Raw genomic sequence first — 22,527 nt, forward strand, 5'->3', positions numbered from 1 at the left:
GCTTGTATGTATGTATGTTGCACTTCTAATCGGAGGTGCATCCCACAACGCTGTGCATTAATCATATATAAGGACCATGGCGACGACCAAGCAAAATAAAAAGTGGCAGCTGTCCCTGTGCGGCACAAGGTGACCGAGCACCGGTCACGCAGGCGGGAATTTTGTCTGCCAGTAGCGGTCAACGATAACGAGTCGTAATCAATCGTGCGGCCACGTTGACGAGCAGGATCCGTCAACCCTCCTCACCCTCCCAAAGCGGAGGCTCGCAGGCGAGCCTCGCCACAAGGCCTGGAGGTCATCAACGTTCTCCGCCAGCAGACGTCGAGCGCAGCAGAGACCATTCCTTTCCAAAAGCAGCAGCCGCAGCAGGGCCCACGCGCCCCTGCGAGCGCTCGTTCGCTTCGCAGCAGCAGCAGCGGCGGCCACGTCTATTCTTACACGCGGTTCCCACGTGGATCGACCCCATTATTGTGGAGCTGGCGCCCGCGTCGGGAGCGCGAGCGTCCGCCGCGGTGCTTTATAAGGCTCCGCGCGCTCGGGGCGTCGCGAGTCCAAGGAGAGGTGAATGGCGTCTGCGTTTGGGCGGGCGCCGTCAGCGCGCGCGCCGTGGTGCGCCGTGTTTAAAAGCTGCGGCGCTCTTTAAGGGTGGGTCCCTCGGTGGACCCCCCCCTCTGTCGTCTGTACTCTCGCACTCGACTCTCACAAATTGTGGGCTCCGTAGTTGGGAGACATCACGCTGACCATTCAGAGAAGTGACCGCCCGGCTGGCTGAGCGGTAGAGAGAGCGGCTCGCGGTCGGAAGATTACCAGTTTAAATCCTGGTTTGGGGGTTGACTCAGCCCATCATACCTCCGGGGTGATAATACGAGCACTGGTTTGTGATGAAGTCAACAGTGGTTGCTGTGTGAAAAGATTCGCCCGCGCCAAAGGGAAGAAGATTTTCCACTACTGGTTCAGCGCTGTAAAAGGGCCATCACCTGAAACGTTGCCCATAATAGATTTTTCCTTTGAAGGCCGCGGTTTTATTGGTGTGTAGATGCCATCTCGACCGTAGTTTGTATGTGGATCGCACCGTGCGTGCACTCATCGCGCACCGCCCAGCACGACGCAACGACTTCACGGTGGCGAAAGTCAGAAAGCTCGTTAAGGCAAGTGAGGTTTATTTTGTTTAACCAGGGGGGAGTTCAAAGAGACCAGGATAGTTCAATAAGCACTCAGACCTGAATGATTGATGATTACTATTATCCCGCTTGTTTACACACGAAAAAGCCACGCTCAGTCTCAAGACGTTCTGAGTAAAGTACAGCGAACACTTTCAGCATTGGGATGTTTGGTCGACGCCAGTTGCATCGCAAGTTCTTTCGCCTACGGAAGGAAAGCAGAGAGAACTCGGAGGAAACTCATACAGAACACGGGGGGAGGGGCATGCAAACCGCACACAGAGAGGCACCAGGGTTGGGGATTCAAACGCAGGCCCTTCGTGCAGCGAGGGGCGCACGTGTTATCATTTGCGCCACCCCTGCCTCCCTAAATTCCCGCGACAAAGAGTGAAGTACGACCTTCGCCAGGGACGTCCTCCCACCGGTTTAGAGCCACGCGGACTGCACGGAGGGTTGCCGCTTCAAGGGCGTCCCAGCCCACCCTGCTTGTTTACAGCCGCGTCCCAGCTGTGTCTTTGCCCACGGTGTCTCTCTCCGCGCCCCTTTAACCCGTCGCGTGACAGTATCATTAGCAGCAGCAGCAGCTCTGCGTGTGCTCTTGCAGACCGAACATTTCTCGGTCAAGTAATCTGAAAAAGTCTCGATCTGCTATGAAGGGGCCGTTGCGCGAAACATCGGCTGTTATCCAGGAAGCTTCGAAGGTTGTTGGGCCACCGTTGTACGTGTGCAGAGAAGATATCAATTAAAAACTATTATTTGTTATTTTACCAGGTAAGGCCCACTGAGCTATATAGCTCTTTTTCAGAAGCAACCTAGCTCCAACTGATGGCTCAACGAAGTGGCTTTTCACATGGAAATTTATAGCAGCCAAATACTCCAAAACGCATGTTTCTAAAAGGAAAAAACTGAAGGACCCGGTAAAAAATCCACGCAACCACGGGGAGAGAGACACCGCAAACTCCATATATACAGCAGGCATCAGGGTCAAAATCGAACCCATTACCTCCTGTATACCAGGCGAGGTAGTTAACATCTCACCACCGCGGCGCCCAGCAGCAGAAGCGGGGCAGCAACAGCAGGGCAAGGTAACTGATGATTGCGTTGAGGCTCTGGAATCGCAGGTCACTTGCCCAGATTTGAAGCCCAGGATAGTCAGCGGCGCTGGCACGGGACTCTCAGGCCGGTTCTAGTGACGCAACGAATTAAAACCATTTGTTTTCATATTTCGTGTCGCGTTGTTGCGCGACGGGACCAAACTTTCCATAAATAGTGCCGACGCGTCAAGCGGGCTTTGCGATGGCAACGATAAAGGAGAAAGAAAAATAATAAATGAACGAAAAACCCACCACACGGAGCAGCAATTGTCCTGCCTCGCTTGCAATTTTAAACCATCGACATCTCACAAGGCCGAGTGTGCAAGGGCAATCTGATGAAAGCCTCTGAACAGGACTCGGCCAGATTTCGCCAGATCACGGCAGACGTCGCCGCGTCAGACGCAAGAGCCGTGAGGTGGAAGCGATGCCCCCCGCGACGAGGCCCCCCCCTCCTCCATGCCCCCGCCCACCCCACTCCCTTGCTGCGTGGCGTTGTGAGAGAGGGCGCGAGCGGAATGCAGCAATATGAGATTGAGCAGGAAGGCAACTCGAAGAATAATAACACCAAATATACATCTTCTTGGTTCTTTCGGTAAAGTCAAGTAGAAGGGAAATAGTAAAAATAAAACATAATAAAATACAATTCTCACGACGTTTCGGCCACAATGCAAGCAGCCGTCCTCAGGTGAAGAACAGGTCTGTCGGAAAGACAGCGTCATTCAGACGCTGTCTTTCCGACAGACCCTGTCTTTCCGACAGACCTGTTCTTCACCTGAGGACGGCTGCTTGCGTTGTGGCCGAAACGTCGTGAGAATTGTATTTTATTGTTTTATTTTTATTATTTTATTATTTCCCTTCAACGTGACTTTACCGAACGAAGCAAGAAGATGATTCCCTGCAGTCACGAAAGAAGCATTAAATCTAAAATTAAACATGCAGTTCATTCATCCAGGAGAGTCTCACCGAGTCTTAAGCCTCTTTTTTCAGGATCCTGCATTTGGATGTTTGGCCACTTACCAGAGGTGTGGACTCGAGTCATGTGACTTGGACTCGAGTCAGACTCGAGTCATGAATTTGATGACTTCAGACTCGACTTGGACTTGCATAACAATGACTTTGTCCCACCTCTGAGGTGTGGACTCGAGTCATGTGACTTGGACTCGAGTCAGACTCGAGTCATGAATTTGATGACTTCAGACTCGACTTGGACTTGCATAACTATGACTTTGTCCCACCTCTGCCACTTACATCCAGGAACATTTAACATGTGGGGCAGGGGGGGGATTGAAGGAATACAAAAACCCATTTGATACAGCTATCGTGCTGTGACGGTTCCACCTGAAGACGGAAGCTTGTGTTGCCTCCGAAACGTCGTGATTTTTATTTTTATTTTACTTTTATGATTTTTAATTTAAATTTTTTACCTACGTGACTTTATCGGAAAAACCCAAGAATATGAATCCTTGCAGTCACGAAAGCTTCAAATCTAGAAATAAAAACCCAAGCATACGAGGGGAGAACACTCAAACATTCTGCGGAGAGGTTCACCAACCCCACCGAGCAATGTAGATCTTTTTTTTCAGAAGTGACCCGGCCACAAATGATAGCTCAACGAAGTTGCTTATCGCGTGGAAATTTATTACAGCCAAATACTCGAAACGCACGTTGTTGATTCTAAACGTGGAGGGAATAAACGAAGAACCCGGAGAAAAAGCCACGCGACCACAGGGAGAGAGAGACGCAAACTCCAAATATACAGGCTTCGGTATCAGGATCGAACCCACGACCTCCTGCATACCAGGTAAATGAGTTAACATCTCGCCACCGTGGTGCGCCATCAACCGAATAAGGAAAATCGACCAAATCGCCTATTGCGCGAGTCGTGCGATTGCCAGACGCGTCGAGTGCTGGGGTCAATGGGCGGGGAGGCCCCTCACCTCGGCCAGGTTGAAGAGCGGCTCCAGCACCTCGCGCTCCACCTGCATCTCGTGCACCGTGAGCTCCACGGCGAGGCGGTTCTCGGCGTCGCCGCACAGCTCCAGCATCTTCCTGCAGCCGCAGGAAAAACAACGGCATCAGCATCATCAGCAGCAGCGGTGGCATCAGCATCATCAGCAGCAACAAAAGTAGCGAAAGCAGCGGTAGCAGCATCAACTGCGGCAGCGACAGGAAAAACAACGGCATCAGCATCATAAGCAACAAAAGCTGTGGCAGCAACAGCAGCACCATCAGCAGCAGCGGTGGCATCAGCAGCAGCAGCAGCAACAACAAAACCAGCGGAAGCAGCGGCAGCAGCATCAGCTGCGGGAGCAACAGCATCAGCAACAGCATCAGCATAGCAGCGGCGGCATCAGCGGCTGCGGTGGCAACAACGGCAGCAGCAGCGGCGGCATCAGCAGAATCAGCAGCAGCAGTAGTGGCAGCAGTGGCTGCAGCAACGTCATCGGGAGCAGCAGGGGCTCAGGGTCAGAGTCAAGAGGTGGAGGTGAGGGAGGGACTGGGATCCGACGTGACGAGGGCAGCGCACACGGGGCCACCACTTCCCGCCCACGGCGCCACGTGGGCGAAGCAGTTTCGTCGGTGTGGGCATGTACGCCGCTCGTAAAATTGTCGGAAATTTTGCGCGGTGAAGTAGGGGGCAGTGGGAAGTAACGTGGCAGAGGCGGGCACATGTTGCCCGCCCCCAAAAGCGGCCTCTGCGTCACGTCCCGTGACCCTACTCCCGGGAATTGCTAATCGTCAAGATGAACTCAGTGACCGGTGGATGGCGGCACGGACGTAGAGAAAACAAGAGAGAGGTGCGTGCTCGGAATTACACCGAGAGGCAGGCAGGAGAATGCTCGGATTAGAGAACGTACGCAAGTCAGAGAGAGACGTCGTATCGACCGCGAATGAAAGCGAGTGGGCATGGGGGGGGCAGGACGAGTCGTCGCTGGAAGGAACGGCGATGGCCGGCGGCCGAGACTAACGACAGAACGGCAGCCAAAGGAGGGAGACGCGTCTGTGAGGATGGCCACCGCAGAGGTGAGGCGGTAAAACCCAGCCCAAGTGCAGGAGGCAGACGAATTATTGCATCGTAGGACTGTTGAAGATGCCGACGGCTTGGGGGGCCTTCATCCAACAGTGGACTGATCACGGCCGACAGTTGATTGGCTTGAGTGCAGTAAACCCTTGCTATACGCGAGGTCTGCATTCGTGAGTTTCGATTCGCGAGTTACTAAATGCACATTAATTTCATCCTCCATCATCGTCAAATGATCATCATCAAAAGGTAATAAAATTTGATGTATTTATTGTAGTCATTGTTTTTAAAACATTTCCAATTTACCCCCCAATGTTCATCCGTACCAGGAGCGTGACCCCATTTTTTTCCCCCCAACAACGTTTCTACATTCGCGAGCTCTGCACTCGCGAGGGGTTGTCAAGAACGCAACCCTCGCGAATAGACAGAGGGTTCACCGTACTGCGTAGGAGCTGAGATTAGAGGGGCTCGTGAACATGCCCGGTGGTGGTGGGGAGGCACGGTCCCTGGCACAGTGACCCAGGAACTCGGCCCTGTGCCGTGGCACCGTCGCCCCCCCCCCGCCCGGCGCCGGACTGACAATCGTCTGCAAAAGGCTTTTTCGAAAAAAGGTCGCCCGTTTAAACGCAGCAGAAACCGACGAGTAATTACAGCGTCGTTTTGCCGTCGCCGTTTCAAACTCCACTCGAACTGATCACGATCGACCGCCGTGTAAACGACGGCGCTAATATAATGAGCCCAGAGGAGCCGGGCTTCAGATTACATCGCGCGCGCGCACGGGCGATGTAGACGTCAGGGAGCTTTCCCTTCCACCGAGTCTCCGCGACATCGCTCCCTCAACCCACTCAGTCGCCGCGGTGTGACCCGGCTACTCTGGCAGTGATGTGGGTTCAAATACCGCAGTGAGGTGATGTGATGGGGTGGCTCAATGCACTGAACTGGGCACCGCTGGCTCCGATGTAGATTTCGGACACCCATGATTGAACCGGGAGCTCACGGTGTGGGGGAGTTGACAAGTGGTCGGTTTGGGGCTCAGAGATCCCTGTACTGAGCTGAACGCATAGATTCGAATCCAGGCGGCGACATCTGATGAAACCGCATGAAATGTTAGCAGAGCGGGTGCTGTCACCTGGTGTGTGGATCAGAGGTCATATGAACGGTTCTCAGATGTAGTTCTGTAGTATCCGCTTCAATGGGCCATTCTCTAAACCGAAGGGTTGCAGTGCCCTGCATGTGTCGATATGGATACTTTCATTTTATGATGTGACACCGATGAGAAAATTGGGATAGAATTGGGAAAGCCTCGACAGTGAAGTTTGATCTGGCTAAACTGGGAATGCAGATGGAAATGCCACAGTCAGTTAGGCTTTATCCGGATGCACTGAGAAACTGTGACCCCTCCAGCATCTAGAGGTCAAAACATTCGTGACAATTTTAAACAAAGAAACGATTCTTGAATTGAAGCGTGACCTCGAAAGGGTGAGGTGGGTGGATGCGTTAATCGTTAGGAGGCCCAGCCAATACACAAAGAGAGATTGGTGGGAGGGAGGGAGGGAGGGAGAGGGAGGGGAGGGAGGGAGGTAAGGCAAGGAGGGAGGGAGGTAAGGCAAGGAGGGAGAGAGGGAGGGAGGGGAGGGAGGGGAGGGATGGGAGGGAGGGGAGGGACGGGAGGGCGAGAGGGAGAGAGGGCAGGGAGGGGAAGAGGGAGGGGAGGGATGGGAGGGAGGGGAGGGCAGGAGGGAGGGGAGGGACGAGAGGGCAAGAGGGAGGAAGGGCAGGGAGAGCGGGAGGGAGGGCAGGGAGGGAGGGGAGGAGGGAGGGGAGGGAGGGGAGGGAGGAAGGGCAGGAGGGAGAGAGGGAGGAAGGGCAGGGAGGGGAGGGAGGGAGGGAGGGGAGGGAGGGAGGGAGGGAGGGGAGGGAGGGAGGGAGGGAGGGGAGGGAGGGAGGGAGGGTAGGGAGGGAGGGAGGGGAGGGAGTACCCGAGCAGGGAGTCATCTCCAAGCGTGGCGGCTCCCTCGATGAGACACTGACTCAGAGCGGACTGCGGAAGCTTCCTCTGAAACACAGCCGAGAGAGAAAGAGAGCGAGTGAGAGAGAGTGAGCATAGCGGCTCGAAGCCCATGGGCTCCGCACGCCACAGCCAACACCCGGCGAATACTAATGCGAGGGCCGAGTGCGGAGCGACACTGACGGGCGCACAACACGACGCGCTTCATCTCGCACGGGCAGCCTGGTTCCCGACCGGATATTGCCAAGAGCGCCTGGCTACAGGATGCATGGGTGATGATGACGACGACGACGACGATGATGATGACCATTGTTTTAACTCGCTGATAACCGTGGTTAATTCTGCAATTCTATAACACGTATGGATAAGGATGGTGGTGATGATGACGATCACGATGTTAAACATTACGGACAACTTGCTGAAATCTGTTGTGTTAATCATATAATTATATATTTATTGATGACGACGATGATAATAATGATGACGACCAATATACGATGATGACCAATGCTATATAACAACTTGATGGCATCTGTTTGCGTCACATCTGCGATTCTGCACCACATTTACAACCAATACAGAGGAGAGGAGATATCGTAATAGAATGCACACAGCATGGAGACTACAGCCCTGCAAATCCGCACAACACGACAAGTGTAAATTGTATTCGTCCATCCGACAACACCCACCTCTCCATAAAACATTACCGACGCAGCGCACATTGGCTGCAAATATAACACAGACATTACGCTCGGTGTAATTAAATACCGTGAAAACGTTACCAGAATGAAGTTCTCCATTAATTCGTCCACACTATCCATCACGGCGGCCGGAGCGGTACGCGTGCGCCTCGGAGACACTTACATATAAATTGCACACACGTGCGCACGTGTGAGTGTGTGCACGTGTGTGTGTGCACGTGTGTGTAATACTCCGTGCTAACACCTCTCGGCGTCCCCAGTCTGCACCACGCACTCTCTATCGCACGCTGCCTGGAGCCGGCGATTGCCCACGCGGCGCCATCGAAGCGATGGCACGGTGCGGAATGTTTGGAATCGATCGAAATTCCGCCAATGCCGTTCGGATGTACGACGTCGTGCAACTCACGAAGGAGGCTGTCGCCGCCGGGCAGGAAAGTCGGTGTTACGGCATGCGGTTTATCGACGACCAATCTCCACCGCGAGAATCTAGAAACACTCTCACTGCAAATGCGCAGCCGCGGCCTACCGGGCGCGACGGCGGCGTCATGCTGCGCACGCAACTCGGGGAGATGAATCATAGCGAGCGTTTACACGGACGCCGAACGCGCGAGCGAGCGAGCGAGGAGGGGAGAGGCGGCACTCACAATGCGCTTCTCGTAGTCGCCCTGCACCTGGCCCTGCAGGCATGCCAGCAGCTTCTTGTGGGTGCTGTGGGACACGGCCTTCACCTGGTCCAGGCGCTTCTCCACCTGCGGCAACGGCAACGGGGTCAACGCCACGCACACCGCCGCACCGACCGTACAGCGACACACCGCATCGCGGGCGCCGCGCGGTCCACACGTCGTCATACGCTGGCCACCACCCTGGCCCGCACACACCGCACACGTACCTCACGCGCGGTATGCCGCTCCGAGCCCACGCACCTCCTCAGGTTGAGCCGCCGCCCCATGCGGACTTAACCTAGAAGCCGCGGCCGCCCCCGCGAATTTACTCTGCCCTCTCGCCTCCGCCGGACGAGAGATTCCATTACGCCAACGACGCGCGCCCACACACCGCGCCGCCTCGTGCTGCGCGGGATGCGAGCGCGGTGTCTCTTCTCGTTTTGCTGAGCGATTCAGCGAACAAGCCGCTCGCAATTTGGACATCGGTCTGTGCTGCGCCGGCCTAATAGTGTTCCCCCATGTGGCACGGCGAGGTCCATTAACGCGCCGTTTATTCGTAACCCGAGCAGCCCGTTCCCGGCTTTTATCCACTGCAAAACATGTCGCGCGGGCGCGCATCGCTTTCCTGCTAATTAAAAGCGAGTTTTCATTTCTAACAGCGCCATCCGCGAATAGAACAACAGCACAGGCGCGCACGAGCTTGACCTGCGAAATCAAAGGGTGACCTGGGAAAGCATCAACATCCGACGGGCAACTGCAGAGCGTCGGCGACCACGATCGGTGCAAGCGGTGGGGCGGAGGTCACCGCACCGCGCCACTGCTGCACACGAGGATTATTCCACCGCTCTCTTCGGTGCCACTCGGTGAACGCATTCCGTGCACTGCCTTCAGGACCCAGCCACCCGGGTTCGATTGCCAGCCACGTAGATCAGGGGACAAGTGACATTTAAAGGACTCCTCGGTGCTCCCTTCACCAACGTGTACTGCTCGGCATGGTGAGGCACGGTAACCTCCCCGCCCCCCCCCAATGATGACAAGGGGTTAGGAGGCCTTCGTCTGTTCAGTGTTTTGGCAAAGGGCTGTAAGCGCTGTTCAATTGTATCGGCTGTGAACCCCGACTTGAGTAATGGGAGGGGTTGAATGTCTCGGGGTGCTTTGCTCAGGTGCACCACGAGAGATGGCATTGGTCCGAGACCGGCACACACAAAAGGGGCCTTCAAAAGGCTCCTCCCAGTCTTTGCACCACCGACTGCTTGGGCCAATTATCGGAAAGAACCTCACCGCCCACAAGCTAGGACAGACGATCCAGCCAGCACCCCCCTTCTCCCGCAATCCCCTCTCCGTTGGTCAGGGCGCAGTAGGGCAGCAGGCAGCTGTCAGTCCCCACCCCCGGCCCTCCCAACTCACTCGGTCAAGCTTGCACAGTTGGGCAACCACGCACATGCAGAGACAGGGAGACACATGCAGAGACATGGAGGCACATGCAGAGACACACACAAACAGACAGAAATATAAAGACACACACAGACACGGAAACACATGCAGAGACACGCAGACATATGCACAGAGAGACACACACTCACAAAGAGGCACACAGAAGTACACAGACACGTAGACACTCGCACAGAGAGAGAGAGACATGGACACACACACAGACAGAAACATTGAGACACACGCAGAACACACAGAGGATACACAGAGACACTCGCACGGACCCGGAGACACAAACACAAATACAAATTCTCGTCACGAATTTTGGCACCACTCCATGTCTTTGTTCTCGATAATATAAGTCGAGGCATGGGATTGTGAATTTTCTGTCAGCTGCAACGCATTCCCACCCACCCACTCAAACCCATCCACCCACAGTGGCTTTTTGGTTGGGTGTGGCCAAGAAGATGGAGCCATCTCGAAAGTGAGTGCCGTGGGATGAAAGAGGTTTGGAGCAGCACTGACTGTGGAGGGTGGAGAGTCACCTGTAAGAGATCCTCGCTGAGGACTTCAGTTTTCTCAGCTCTGCAAAGAAAAGCACAGAATCCCAACCGATTACAGGGCGGAACGCGATCATTAGGCGCGCGCCGTCGCTGCCGGCGCGAGCAACGAAACAACACGCCCCCCACCCCGACACGTACGTAATGCCCCCCACCGCGTGCTATTCGCATCCCTCGCTCTCCCCGAGCACGCTGCTCTCCCCGAACGCGAGGCGCTTGCGGCGGCGGTGGAGGCGCGCAAGTGGGCGCCCGGCCACGTGCGGGGCGAGCTCTCCGCGTGCATGTTCATCGGCCGCCGATTCGCAACACAAGCGAGGCAGAAAATCACTTCGCAGAGGAGGGTGATTTGGTGTCCGGTGCAGGTGTGTGTGTGTGTATGTGTATTCACACATACACACACATACACAGTGCCGTAAGGTAGTTTAGCGGGGAGCGTGCTGCCCTATTAATCCGGCGACCCGAGTTTGATTCACGCTGGCGGCCAACACCAGTGACGATTATCTGAACCGGTCATGGGTCCTCCACTAGGTCGACTAAGCCTGAAATGCGTACCTCGTGTGGTGTGTAAACATCACCATTGGTGCTGGCCACCCACCCCCTTCTGTGCCGTGCCGCTTCATAGGTGCTCGCTAACAGCACTTGCTCCAACGGTCTGTTTAGGCTATACGGGGGATCTTTGTATTTGTCACAACTTCAAGTGGCTACAACATTTGTCTCTCTGTGTCTGTCGGTGTCTCTGTTTGTTGAGCGGCGGTGGAGTGGTTAGCTCACTGTGCTACTCAACCGGTGACCCAAGTTCGATTCCAGCTCACGATCAATAACAGTAGCAAATATGTGAACTGGTCCTGTACCCGGTTCGGTGTGCAAAGACAGAGAGACAAAGGCAGCCAGGTGTAGTGTTGGCCACCTACCCCCTCGTGTGCTGTGCCAGCCTTCAGAGGTTACGGCCGACACTTGCCCGAACAGTCTGTTCGAGGCCATGCAAGGGAATCTTTGTCTTTGTGTGTTCACAACCAGCGGACAACACTTGCACGACACGTGACATAAGTTCTCAGCTCGTGCACACCTAGACACCGCAACCAGCTGTCGCATAGACCCATGCAGAACCAACACACCGTCGCTAGCAGACCCGCACACAACGACCACCAAGTGTGAGTGGTGTCCCCCTGAGGTGCTCGTGCCAGGCCAGGTAAACATTGTGGCCCAAGGCTCTCCGATGACGCTCTGATGAAAAGTGTGCAGGAACATAAATCCGCTGTCAGCACGCAGCTGACATAGCCCCCGGCTGCCTATACCTAACGTACAGAACCACACTGTCAGCACGTAGCAATCATACGTACCCGCACAGCCGAACACGCATACAGGCAGAGACACACACACAGTCAGCAACCCAGCTCGCATACAGACGGTCACGCAGCCAGCATACAGCTCACATTCAATACAGGGTCAGCAAATAGCAGTCATACAGACCCAACCTATCTGGTAAACAGACCCACAACACAGCCAGCAAACCAGCTCACAGACCCACAAACAGTCAGCACATAGCAATCACACGTACCCACACAACCCTCACGTACAAACATCGCACGCAGCTCGTACAAGTGCAGAAATAACAAACGGGCAACGGTTCCTGGGCAGCAACTTTCGTTTGTTTTCTCTATATCGACGTTCGGGGAGGAACTGCATGAAACATTCCCAGGCCTGGAGTGACTGGTCACGAGCACAGCTGCGAGGAGGCGTTGGAACGCGGAAGGACGATGGGTACTTGAACCTCGACTGTTTTCCTCTTCTGCCATTTCCCGGTTCCCTTCCTCTTATGTAACGCTCTGACCCGCCCCGACTGGACATTTCTGAAAAATCGCTTGATAGCTCATCAGATTCCTCCAGTACAAATAAATATTCCGACTCCGATACTCACATCCCGTCCCAACCACCTGGTCGTTACGCACGACGGCCTGTGCGAGACAAGAGATTCGCGTCACAACGGGCGCAAGGCGCCGCGTGCGATCGCGTGCCAATTGGCGAAACGGCACCGGGTCGCGAGCGCTCAACGTGCGGGGGGACGCGCCGTTGAGCGAGCCTGCCGTTGTCCGCCGCGCGGGCCAGTCGATGGCGGCTTCCGCAACGACCGAGGGGCGACGTGATGAGGGCCGTCGGCTTCGTGGCCGCGCGGGCCGAATGGAACGACGCGAAGCGACCGTGTGACGGGGCTCCTCCGTGGATGGCGGAGGAGCCCGTTCGTAAATAGGTTGCGTCACTTGCGGTTTACGCCGCAGACAGATTTATTCGCAGCCCCTAATGCTTTGTGCCACCGCCTGAAGGTGTCCCCGGGGCTGCCATGCACGCACAGCCCTCTGTCAATGCCACTGCTTCTCCACGACTGCGCAAATAATTTGGGTTGTTTAAACCATGCTTCGCCACGCTGGCCGGTGTGGGTTATCGAAGTGCGGGCGAGCACAGATGTGGAAGCATCGAAGTGCAAAGCAACAGCCGATTTTGCTGCGCCGCCCTCTGCCGCCTCAGAAGCGTGTGAGGTTGGCTACTTGGTAAACGACCTTAAGATTAAAGCCGGGGCCTGTTCGTCACGACTTGCCCCGCGGTACACACTGATGCGCCTGCCTTTTTAGCAGGAAGTGCGAGCCGGCTTATTTGACGGCGCGTTTCCAAAGCGTTTCAAAGCTTTCACGCGTCACGAAGGCAGGCACTGCTCTACGGCCGCGCTTCAAGGCCTGCGGCTACAGAAAGACTAAATCGCTAATTCGAAACAAAATTGATTTCACGGTCAACCGACTTGGCTGCATTATTTATGGAAGACGCTACGGTCTTGTATTCAGCAGTGCCAAAACAATTACAAGCCTTCACGTCTATTTGGATGTTCTAACGGTGCAAAGAAAAACCCAGATATATTTATATATATCTTTGCAGGATCGTGGGAAAGCCAGTCCTGATGCGCCAGTCCGTCAGCTGCGGGGCTAGGCGCTGCCACCAGCACGCGGTGCCAGTGCACAGCGAAGCGCGCTGCTGGGTATCACGGTGAGCGCTACCCGAGGCAACCGGTGCGGAAAACATGGCCGCGGCCTCTCACGGGGGAGGTCGCGGCTGCCAGTCGGGGTCGGGAGCCAATGCAGTGGCGTCTAAGCAAGGCGAATCGCAGCACCCGACAGAATCGCGTCAAAGCGAGTCCCACGCAGCGACTGGCCGTACGTACCGCGCGTTGCTTCGGGCACGATGTCCGACGTTTCGCTCCACGTGCCAGGGGGGGGGGGGGGGAGACGTTCAGGCACGATTGCTCGGCGTTGTCCTGCATGTGCCGGGAGCTACTTCTTCTTCACGAACCGAATTAGGAACTGAACGGTTCCCAAAGCAGCTGCCAGCACGTGCAACGAAACGTTGGACGTCGTGCCGAACGGCACGCAGCAGTAGCGCGAAAACACATCGGGGGGTTGTAATGTGCGTCCCTTCATGCATGCTACGACAATTATTCGACGGGTAATATTTATCTACGCAGCATTACTAATACACACAGAAAGTGCTCGCCACAAATGAACCACAAAACCTCGCACATCTCGTCAAGGAGCATGAACCATCACGCAAACTCCGGTTATTCTCACAGCGGCTTTTGGCTAACCGTCGAACAAAGACGGTCACCACAACGCGCTTTCAGAAGCACTTCTACGGCCAATTTGAACGCTCTTCCTTCCGATATTAAGAAGCCATTGGAGCGATGCACTTTTAAACCTAAATTGAAAACTCATTTCTTTAGAACTGCTTTTGGGTTTTAGTTTGTTGTCCTTCACCCGCACCTCCGATTAGCACGGTTGGCTACGTACGGTGCGAAAGAAGTTCAACACACATACGTGTTATGTACTTGGAGCAGAACAGTGCAATACGTGCCAAGATGAAATGAACTCGAGCTGCAAGCCACCATGGGAGAGGCCCAAGATGATTTGCATGATTTCTGCTGGCACGTGTGCGCACAGCAGCCAGTTGTGTTGCACCACATTGTACTCTCGTCATAGAGGACACCGTATGGATCGCCACATACACTGCACTGTGCAGATACTGATGACCAATCAATGGTCTAATGCGTGACCCCGAGACCATGGAGGGGTGCTGGTGCTGCCGTTGACCTATTGCACTATGAGCCCGGCGGTACCGGATTATACGAGCGGCAAAAGTAGCTACACATGCTACGGGCCACGCACTTTCAAGGGCCCCGCGCTAAATGCTTTCAAGCTATCAATTCCGGCTTGGTGATTCTGCACTTGCTCTATTGCTATAGTACTATACCGCCTTCAACTTTTATGAACGACTGGGTGTTTAAGGTGAGCGATTTGTCGTATTATCTGGCTGTATAGTAAATTAAAAGATGCAATTACCTTACTATGAAAGTAAACATTTTGTGTTTTAATATTTGTGCGTTTTTTTAACTTAGGGCCCCTTTATAACATATGCTACAGGCCCCACACTAGCTTAATCCGGCACTGGGGCCAGGTGACCTGATTTGATTCCCTGCGATGGCTTGACTAATGAGTGATATCTGCACTGAGGTTCTGGAGACTTACCCACCCTGCCCCAACTTCACCAACCAGCACTGACCAGCGTGGTGAAGTATGGTCGGAATAACCTCCAACACACAAATGGCATTGGAAAGCCGTCATCCAGGAGTGGATTTGAAAACTGGCCGTACCATTACACACCGCTCTGTAGTTTCGTCAAAAAACAATGATGATACTGCACTGGTGGCGGGGTACAGGCACAAATAACACCTCACACATTCGCCAACAGGGCATAGCACACGCACTGCAACGGGCGACGTTTTGGACCATGGGCCCTCTTCAGAGCGGCTGCTGCCCCCTTTCGAGAGCGCATCTTGGCCCACGCTCTCGGCTCATCTCGCCCGTCATGTGACAACGACGCCAAGCAAACAACAGCCTCGTCCCCAGCGACGTGCCCCCCCCTCTCCTACCCCTACAAGGGGCTAGTAATGAAACGTAAACACTTCATGCTTTGCCAACATTTCTCATTGTTTTCGTCCAAGCGGCGGCGGGGGAGGAGACGGCTTTCCCACAGCGCGGGCCGCTTGGGTTACAGAGTGGGGCCCGCGTCCCTCTAGCCCGGTGTCCTTCGTTCATTTTCAGGGGGTCACTTCCGCCGATAAGACATCAGTGCGTGACGGCCGCCACACGTTCGACGATGGGGGTGTTTTCACATTTGCGTATTGTCCGTCAGGGGCGGCGCTAAAGGCCGCCAGGGGCCCGCCAGTGGCCCACGGGCCTTGCAATAAAGAAGACCGGCGCGGCGAATTTACGCTCCGAATCCCCACCGAACGTGACAGTGCCGTCTGTTGCTGGCCCGCTTGCCATTTTGGGCCCCCCCCCCGCCTCCATGCAGAGCTGCCCGTGACTGTCGACTGTGACGACAGAGACAGAGAGGGATGACGTGTTTCTTGTGGCGAGAGACGGAGGAGGCATTCGGCGCAAAGGTCCGCACCGTGCCGAACGCGAGCGCGGGGCCTGCCGCATTTCGCCAACGCGGTGCGGCGCAGGTGCAGGATGAACGTTGCGTTGTCATGCAACGTTAATCCAGCACCTGCACGCGAGCCGATCTCATCCGGACGTCAGCTGGGGCGTGGTCACCTCCGTTGGCTGCCGCCCGGCTCGTCTCTTATTTCGACAGGCGTCTGTCAACAATCCACGTTCAACCGGATCATTTGGTGAAGCATACCAAGCATGCGTTTCATATATTTACATAATTTAAAAAAATTGCGTATCTGGTGCCCCAACTGTGTAAAAGTCACGTGTAAAAGCATTCGCTGAATACGATTTGGTGAAGCTGCTGCTGCTGCGTTGGCAGTGGTGCACAGTTACCAAGAAATTAAATAAACTCAAATGCGTCCATCAATAAAACTGTTGTCTCAAAAGACACATTTTTTTTTCAAGGCAAAATTTCGGTCAATGGCCCTTTCTTCATAGCACATGGTACACAACGAATGCTCTTCCTAGATCCATCATTTACGTGCTATAGGGGCCGTCCATAAATGACGTCACGCGATTTTGGACGATTTTTTACCCCCCCCATCGTCACACGGCGTCACAAAAAGTTAGATCCCCCCCCTCGAATATGACGTCACAAAGCTCTGCCCCCCCCCCCAAAATAAAACATGCTTCAAATCGCTTTAAACTATTGTCATTGTAGTGCGTATTTAATGTGCCGCTGCACTCTTGTGTTGTAGGAGAAAACATTTATTAAAAAGTCGATTTAATTAAGTAGAACGTGTTGTCTATATTTATTTAAAGTTGCGCATTTTGATGTGACGTCACATTTTTAACCCCCCCCCTCATCGTCACACATCGTCACAAATGTCTGACCCTCCTCCCCCCCTAGGTGCGTGACGTCATTTATGAACGGCCCCTATGAGGAAGGGCTTGAGCCAAAAACACAGGCCATTACATATACTGCATATATTATTGTCTTTTAAGGCCAGGATGTTGTTGATGAATTCGTGGGGCTTTTTGTTTCACATCGAACCGGGTTAAGACTCCACAGAGACGGCGAGTGACGCGAAGCACCGAGGAGCGAAACCACATGACCTCACTTCCCACCTCCACTCGTGCCACGCATAGGGAGGCTCCCTGCTCCTGGATCCAACGAGTGACCCATACTTCTTCCCCTGTGCCGTGGGGGCCTCCTGTTCTCACAAGAACACCGCCCACTCACCCCTCCTCACCCTTCCCCACCCTTCCCCACCTCGCTTGCCCAGGCCGAGTGCGTGAGCGCAGACGAGACCGCGTCCAAATATTTAGGTCCAAAGAACTCCTCCTGTGAAGCTGCTCGGCTGATTTAATTTTGTTTTGAGTCTCGCTCCACTCCACCGTACACAGAATGTGGAAGGCGCACAAGACTACGAGAGAGCCTTGGGACATCCACCATCACCGCCACCGCGGAACAGGGAATGGCTCTTCGCCGGTGGAAATATTCCAAATGTTTTATGAACAACGACGACTTCGACTGCGACGCACATTTGTGACGGCCGCTGCCAAGGCCCCGTGCACGCGGGACACTCGCTCGGGTGGGGCCCGGCGAGAGCAGCGGCCCTCAGTGGAAATCTAGGCCACGACCTCGCGTGCTCACACACACACACAAAGACAAAGATCCCCCGTATAGCCTTAACAGACTGTAGGGGCAACTGCTGTTAGCGAGCACCTATGAAGGCCGAAACGGTACACGAGGGGGTGGGTGGCCAGCACCACGCCCGGCCGCCTTTGCCTCCCCGGTGGCGATGTTTACGCACCGCACCAGGTACTCATTTTGAGGCCGAGTCGACCTAGGGGAGGCCCGGGAACCGTTCAGATAATCGTCACTGTTGGTGTTGGCCGTGAGCGGGAATCGAACCCGGGTCGCCGGGTTTATAGCGCAGTGCGCTAACCGCTACACCACCGCTACACTACCGCTACACAAACACAAACGTGCTTTTTTTGTCCCCACTTGCACAACGCAGCTGCCCGGGGAGGGGGGGGGGGGGCCGTGCCGAACCAGCTCAGCGCCGCTCGGGAGGCACCAGTTTGGTTTTTTTTCGCCGCAAGAACCCAAAGCACAACGAGCGGCTCTCGACTGACGCCATGATAATGACGATTGACCCCCATCCTGGGAGCCCCGTTTGGCCACCGCCCCCCCCGACCGCCTATTTGGATTTCCATGTCTTGCGAGGTCAGCGCGTCACAGTTTGGTTCTGGCTTCGCTCGACAAATAGTCAGTGGCAGGGGTCATCGAGGAGAGGAGCAGCGGAGACAGACCAGAGGTCGGGTCCCCCCCCACCCCCCCCCCCGTCGTACCCCCGGCTTGAGATGGCACGCTGGACCCCGCTGGCCACATTGAGGTACCCGTGGCCTTGACCCCTGCCGCTGGTGACGTCCGCTGCCCCGGCGGCTCGCAAAGTCCAAGGGCCTCCCGAGGGCTCCTTGTGGTAGCGAGGCTCAGCAAGCCGGCGGCGGCGGCGGCGATGGCGGCGTGTTTAATGTCCCTTTCGAATGACCACAGAGTCACTAGACCAGCACCCAGGGGGGGTCTTGTCAATTGTGCGTCGTTCTAGCTCCCGTCTCCACACTCATCTCTGCAGTCGTGCGGGAAAGACTCGCGGAGTTTTTTTTCTTCCAGACTTTTTTTAGGAGAGCCCCCACAGAAGGGACTTTTTTTTGCCAATGCCATTAATGAGCGTTCGAGTGTTTGGCTTCGCGTGGTGGGAGGAAACCCGAGAGCGCGGAGAAATCCAAAGCACGGGGGGGGGGGGGGGGGGGGTGGCGGTGGTGACTCGACACGAACATTCTCCACCCGTGTTTGAAGCTTTCGTGTCTGCAAGGATTCATACTCTTAGGTTTTTTTCGGTAAAGTCACGTAGGTAAAAAATAAAATTAATACATATAATAATAGAAATAAAGTAAAATAATAAATCACGACGTTTCGGAGGCAACACAATTCTCCGTCATCAGGTGGGACCGTCACAGCTAGATTTACTGTATCAAGATTTAATTTTAATTACATTTTTTATAATTTTAATTTTATTTCTTACCTACGTGACTTTACCGAGTGTTCTCCACCCGGCAAAATTCACAGCCGCCCGAACGAAGCTCGCCCCGATCCATCCCAGGTGCATTGTGCACTTGCGCGATGAGTTTGTAGATTAGGAAAGGGGATTAAACGGAGCGCTCCGCGCAGAGGGATTTCAAAATCCACTGCAGAACTGCCATGTCCTCGTCACCTCGCAGCCCAAGCACGAAGTTTTCCAAGGCAATCAAAACATCAAAGTGCTAACCAGGCTCAAAACCTATTTTTATTCATCTTCTTGGTTCTTTCGGTAAAGTCACGTAACTTTACCAAAAGAACCAAGAAGATGAATCCCTGCAGTCACGAAAGCTTTAAATCGAAACCTATTTTTATTAATTTCGTTATATTTTACCAGGTAAGGCCCACTGAGCTATATCGTTCGTTTTTCAGAAGGGACCTGGTCACAAATGACAGCTCAACCAAGCGCCTTATCACGTGGAAATGTAGAGCAGCCAAACACTCTAAATGCACGTTTCTAAAACGGGGATGGAAAAACCGGAGGACCCGGAGACAAATCCACGCGACCACGGGAAGAACGTGCAAACTCCAAATATACAGCAGCAGGCGTCAGGGTCGGGATTGAATCCACGCCCTCCTGTATACCCCAGGCGATGTAGTTAACATCTCGCCACCGTGGCAAACCTGCTGCGCTTCCTAGGATGTAATCAGACGGGTCACAACCAAGGTAAGACTTGTACTTTTGACCTCTTACAACAGCTCCTCAGGTATGCCGATGTGTCACGCTGTACCGGGGGGAGGGGAGCTTATGCCCACCGTTTTTTTTAAAACATGACATGTCTCTTGGATTACTGGCGCTGCAGACACACACGTGTCACCTGCCAATAAACAATACCGTCACTCTTTGCCTCTTTACGCTCGCGCGTGTACAGCCCCCGTGTCAATCCGACACTGGATGAGAACCTTCCCGTGACGTGCGGGTCGTTGGGGCTTATTTGAACCATACTTCACCACGCTGGTCAGTATGGGTTGCTAAAGGCGTAGAGCAGCAGAGAGGTAGGAGCATACAGATGCGGATAAAGATGGATCTTGCTTCACTGCCCTCTGCTGCCCACCACAGCAGCCTGTAACACCTTGCTGTCTCCAGGCTCATTCCTGCTTAGCTTCCGCAATGGGCGGAGGTCGGCCGTATTCTTGGCGATTTGGTCATGAGGCCGAAGCGATTAGCGTCGTCATATTTTCTTAAAATATACCAATCCGATGGGGGAAGGGAAGGGGATGGAGGGAGGGCCCACAAATGATACACGACCACCAGCAGGGGTTTCAAAGAGACCTGAAGCGGCCGATGGAAGTCCGTGGCACTGGCTGGCCAGGACGCAACGGCCCCACGGCTCTACTCTCCTCGCTCCCATTGTCGAGATTTGTTTTCCCACGAAGACGAAGACAGCTGGCGCAGCTCCGAAGACAGCGGGACGAGGAACGAAGGCGCGCCCGTGTAATCACGCTATTCGCGCGGTCTATTCGTGGCCGAGCTACGTGCACCCCGAGAGCGAGTATTTTTACTTGCCGTGCCACCCGGCAAAAGAAACCCTTGGGAGGAGGAGGGGGGGGGGGGCGGGTCGGATCACAGAGTTCAAGCCGCAGCCTCTCGCGAGGGCATTGCCACTTCACGCACGCACGCACGCACGTGTGCCAGGCTCCGCCGGCCGCCGGCCCTGCCGTGTGCCAGCGTGCCACGCCACTGAAGTCACCAAGTCACTAATTGCTAGGCAGGGTGAAGCGGTGGTGTAGTGGTTTTGCGCGTCCGTGCGACAAACCCGGCGGGTTTCGGTTTGCGGCAATTGTCTGGACCGGTCCCAAGCGTCACGCTTTCGCCAACTGGCCTGCCCACCGCGGAGAAGTACGGTCAAACCGCCACCACGACTCACGCGGCGTGTGGGGGAGACCTTCATCCAGCAGTAGATTAACAAAAGTGCTCTGAATTGGTCACCGATAAACTGCCACCCACAGCGGCGGTTTGACGAACTATCCCGGTTCAGGGGGTAGAGGGGGGGGGGGGGTCGCAATTCGATTGGAAAATCAACTCTCGTCTCGTTGGATTGTTCCTCGCATGTTCCATCTCATTTGCAGAGTTTTTTTTACATTAGCCTGAATGTAACCAAAATGCATGGACGCACTGTGCGCTATCGATTCTCTCGAGAATAATCGATTACGTTCGATTAGTCCGTGCGCACTTACCGGCCTAACGATTGCAGGATGGCACACAAACGTGCCAACGCTGGCAGTCACCAGATAACACCACCTGCACCTGGACGCTGCTCTTTCGGACTCCGCTTTCATTTCGTAAAAAACGTTCCAATCATTGAATGGGGTTTTTTTCTTTTATCACAAGAGTCAACCGACACAAAATGTTGCCGGGGCACACCTCGACACGGGCGACCTCGCACGCCGCAAAGGGCCTGCGGGCGTGCTGCGAGGCATTGCCATGGCTAATTCCTGACCCAACGTGACTTTACCGAAAGAACCAAGAAGATGAATCTCTGCAGTCACGAAAGCTTTAAATCGAAAAATACTTCCTGACCGTTTCGCTACGGATTGGAGCGGCCGAGGTGGCGGCCGCGGTGGTGGTGGTGGTGACGGCGGGGGCAGGTGGGTGTGGGGGGTTAAGGGAGGAGGCCGTTTCTACAATTGTGCACCCAACAATGCAAAGGGAAAAAAAATCCTCTGCAACTTATGCCAGATTCAATAATGCATCCTGTTTACCAGGAAGGGCCACTGGCAGTTTTCCCTTTGTACACCCGGAACAAAAAAAGCAGCATTAATCATCAACACTGACGTATTACGATGCGAAGTATGCCAAGTAGTAAACCGTCGTTTCAAGCAATGGCCCTTATCCAGAGCTGAGAGAGGAGCTCCTCCCTCAGGGCCCATCCCCAAGGCCAGAAAAAATCCCATTCGCAGATCAAGGCTCTCTTTGCTCTGAAAATAGGAGGAATCAATTGTCCAGAAACGTCAGCGTGCCACTCCATTTTCTGGCCGTGAGGCAGAGTTGACGACGAATGTTGCCGGTGTAGTTTCGAGGCATGGCTGCTCATCATCGCTGCCACCGACAGACTCTTTGATCCATCTCGACCAGCGTCCCGGGTAGCCAGGGCGAAGAGGTTACCGATCCCGCGTGACCTCTGCGTCGCAAACTGCGGTTGTCGTGGACGCAGAGCGACCACCCCGGCACGTGGGAAGAGGACTTCTGCCTGCCCTGGGAGCAGGCAGCATCCACGTGGGCGGGTGAGTAAATGTAAATGTGCCGTGAACCCACCACCGCCCAAC

At 54.6% G+C, this 22,527-nt stretch overlaps 1 protein-coding gene across 4 annotated transcripts in view; it reads right to left on the minus strand.

The window, feature by feature from the left end:
- LOC133353605 (rho GTPase-activating protein 44-like) overlaps nucleotides 1–22,527 on the minus strand; it is an 87,604-nt gene that overhangs the window by 29,447 nt on the left and 35,630 nt on the right. For all 4 annotated transcript variants that reach the window (XM_061569977.1, XM_061569978.1, XM_061569980.1 and 1 more), the window contains exons 2-5: nucleotides 10,624–10,663; nucleotides 8,630–8,734; nucleotides 7,256–7,332; nucleotides 4,192–4,303 (exon numbers count right to left, since the gene is read on the minus strand). In XM_061569977.1, the coding sequence (XP_061425961.1) occupies nucleotides 4,192–4,303; nucleotides 7,256–7,332; nucleotides 8,630–8,734; nucleotides 10,624–10,663 (334 nt within the window). The remainder of the gene's footprint in view (nucleotides 1–4,191; nucleotides 4,304–7,255; nucleotides 7,333–8,629; nucleotides 8,735–10,623; nucleotides 10,664–22,527) is intronic.

Source organism: Lethenteron reissneri, chromosome 44 (genome assembly GCF_015708825.2).
Source record: "Lethenteron reissneri isolate LAM-NWPU_2019-01 chromosome 44, ASM1570882v1, whole genome shotgun sequence".
Lineage (NCBI taxonomy): Eukaryota > Metazoa > Chordata > Hyperoartia > Petromyzontiformes > Petromyzontidae > Lethenteron > Lethenteron reissneri.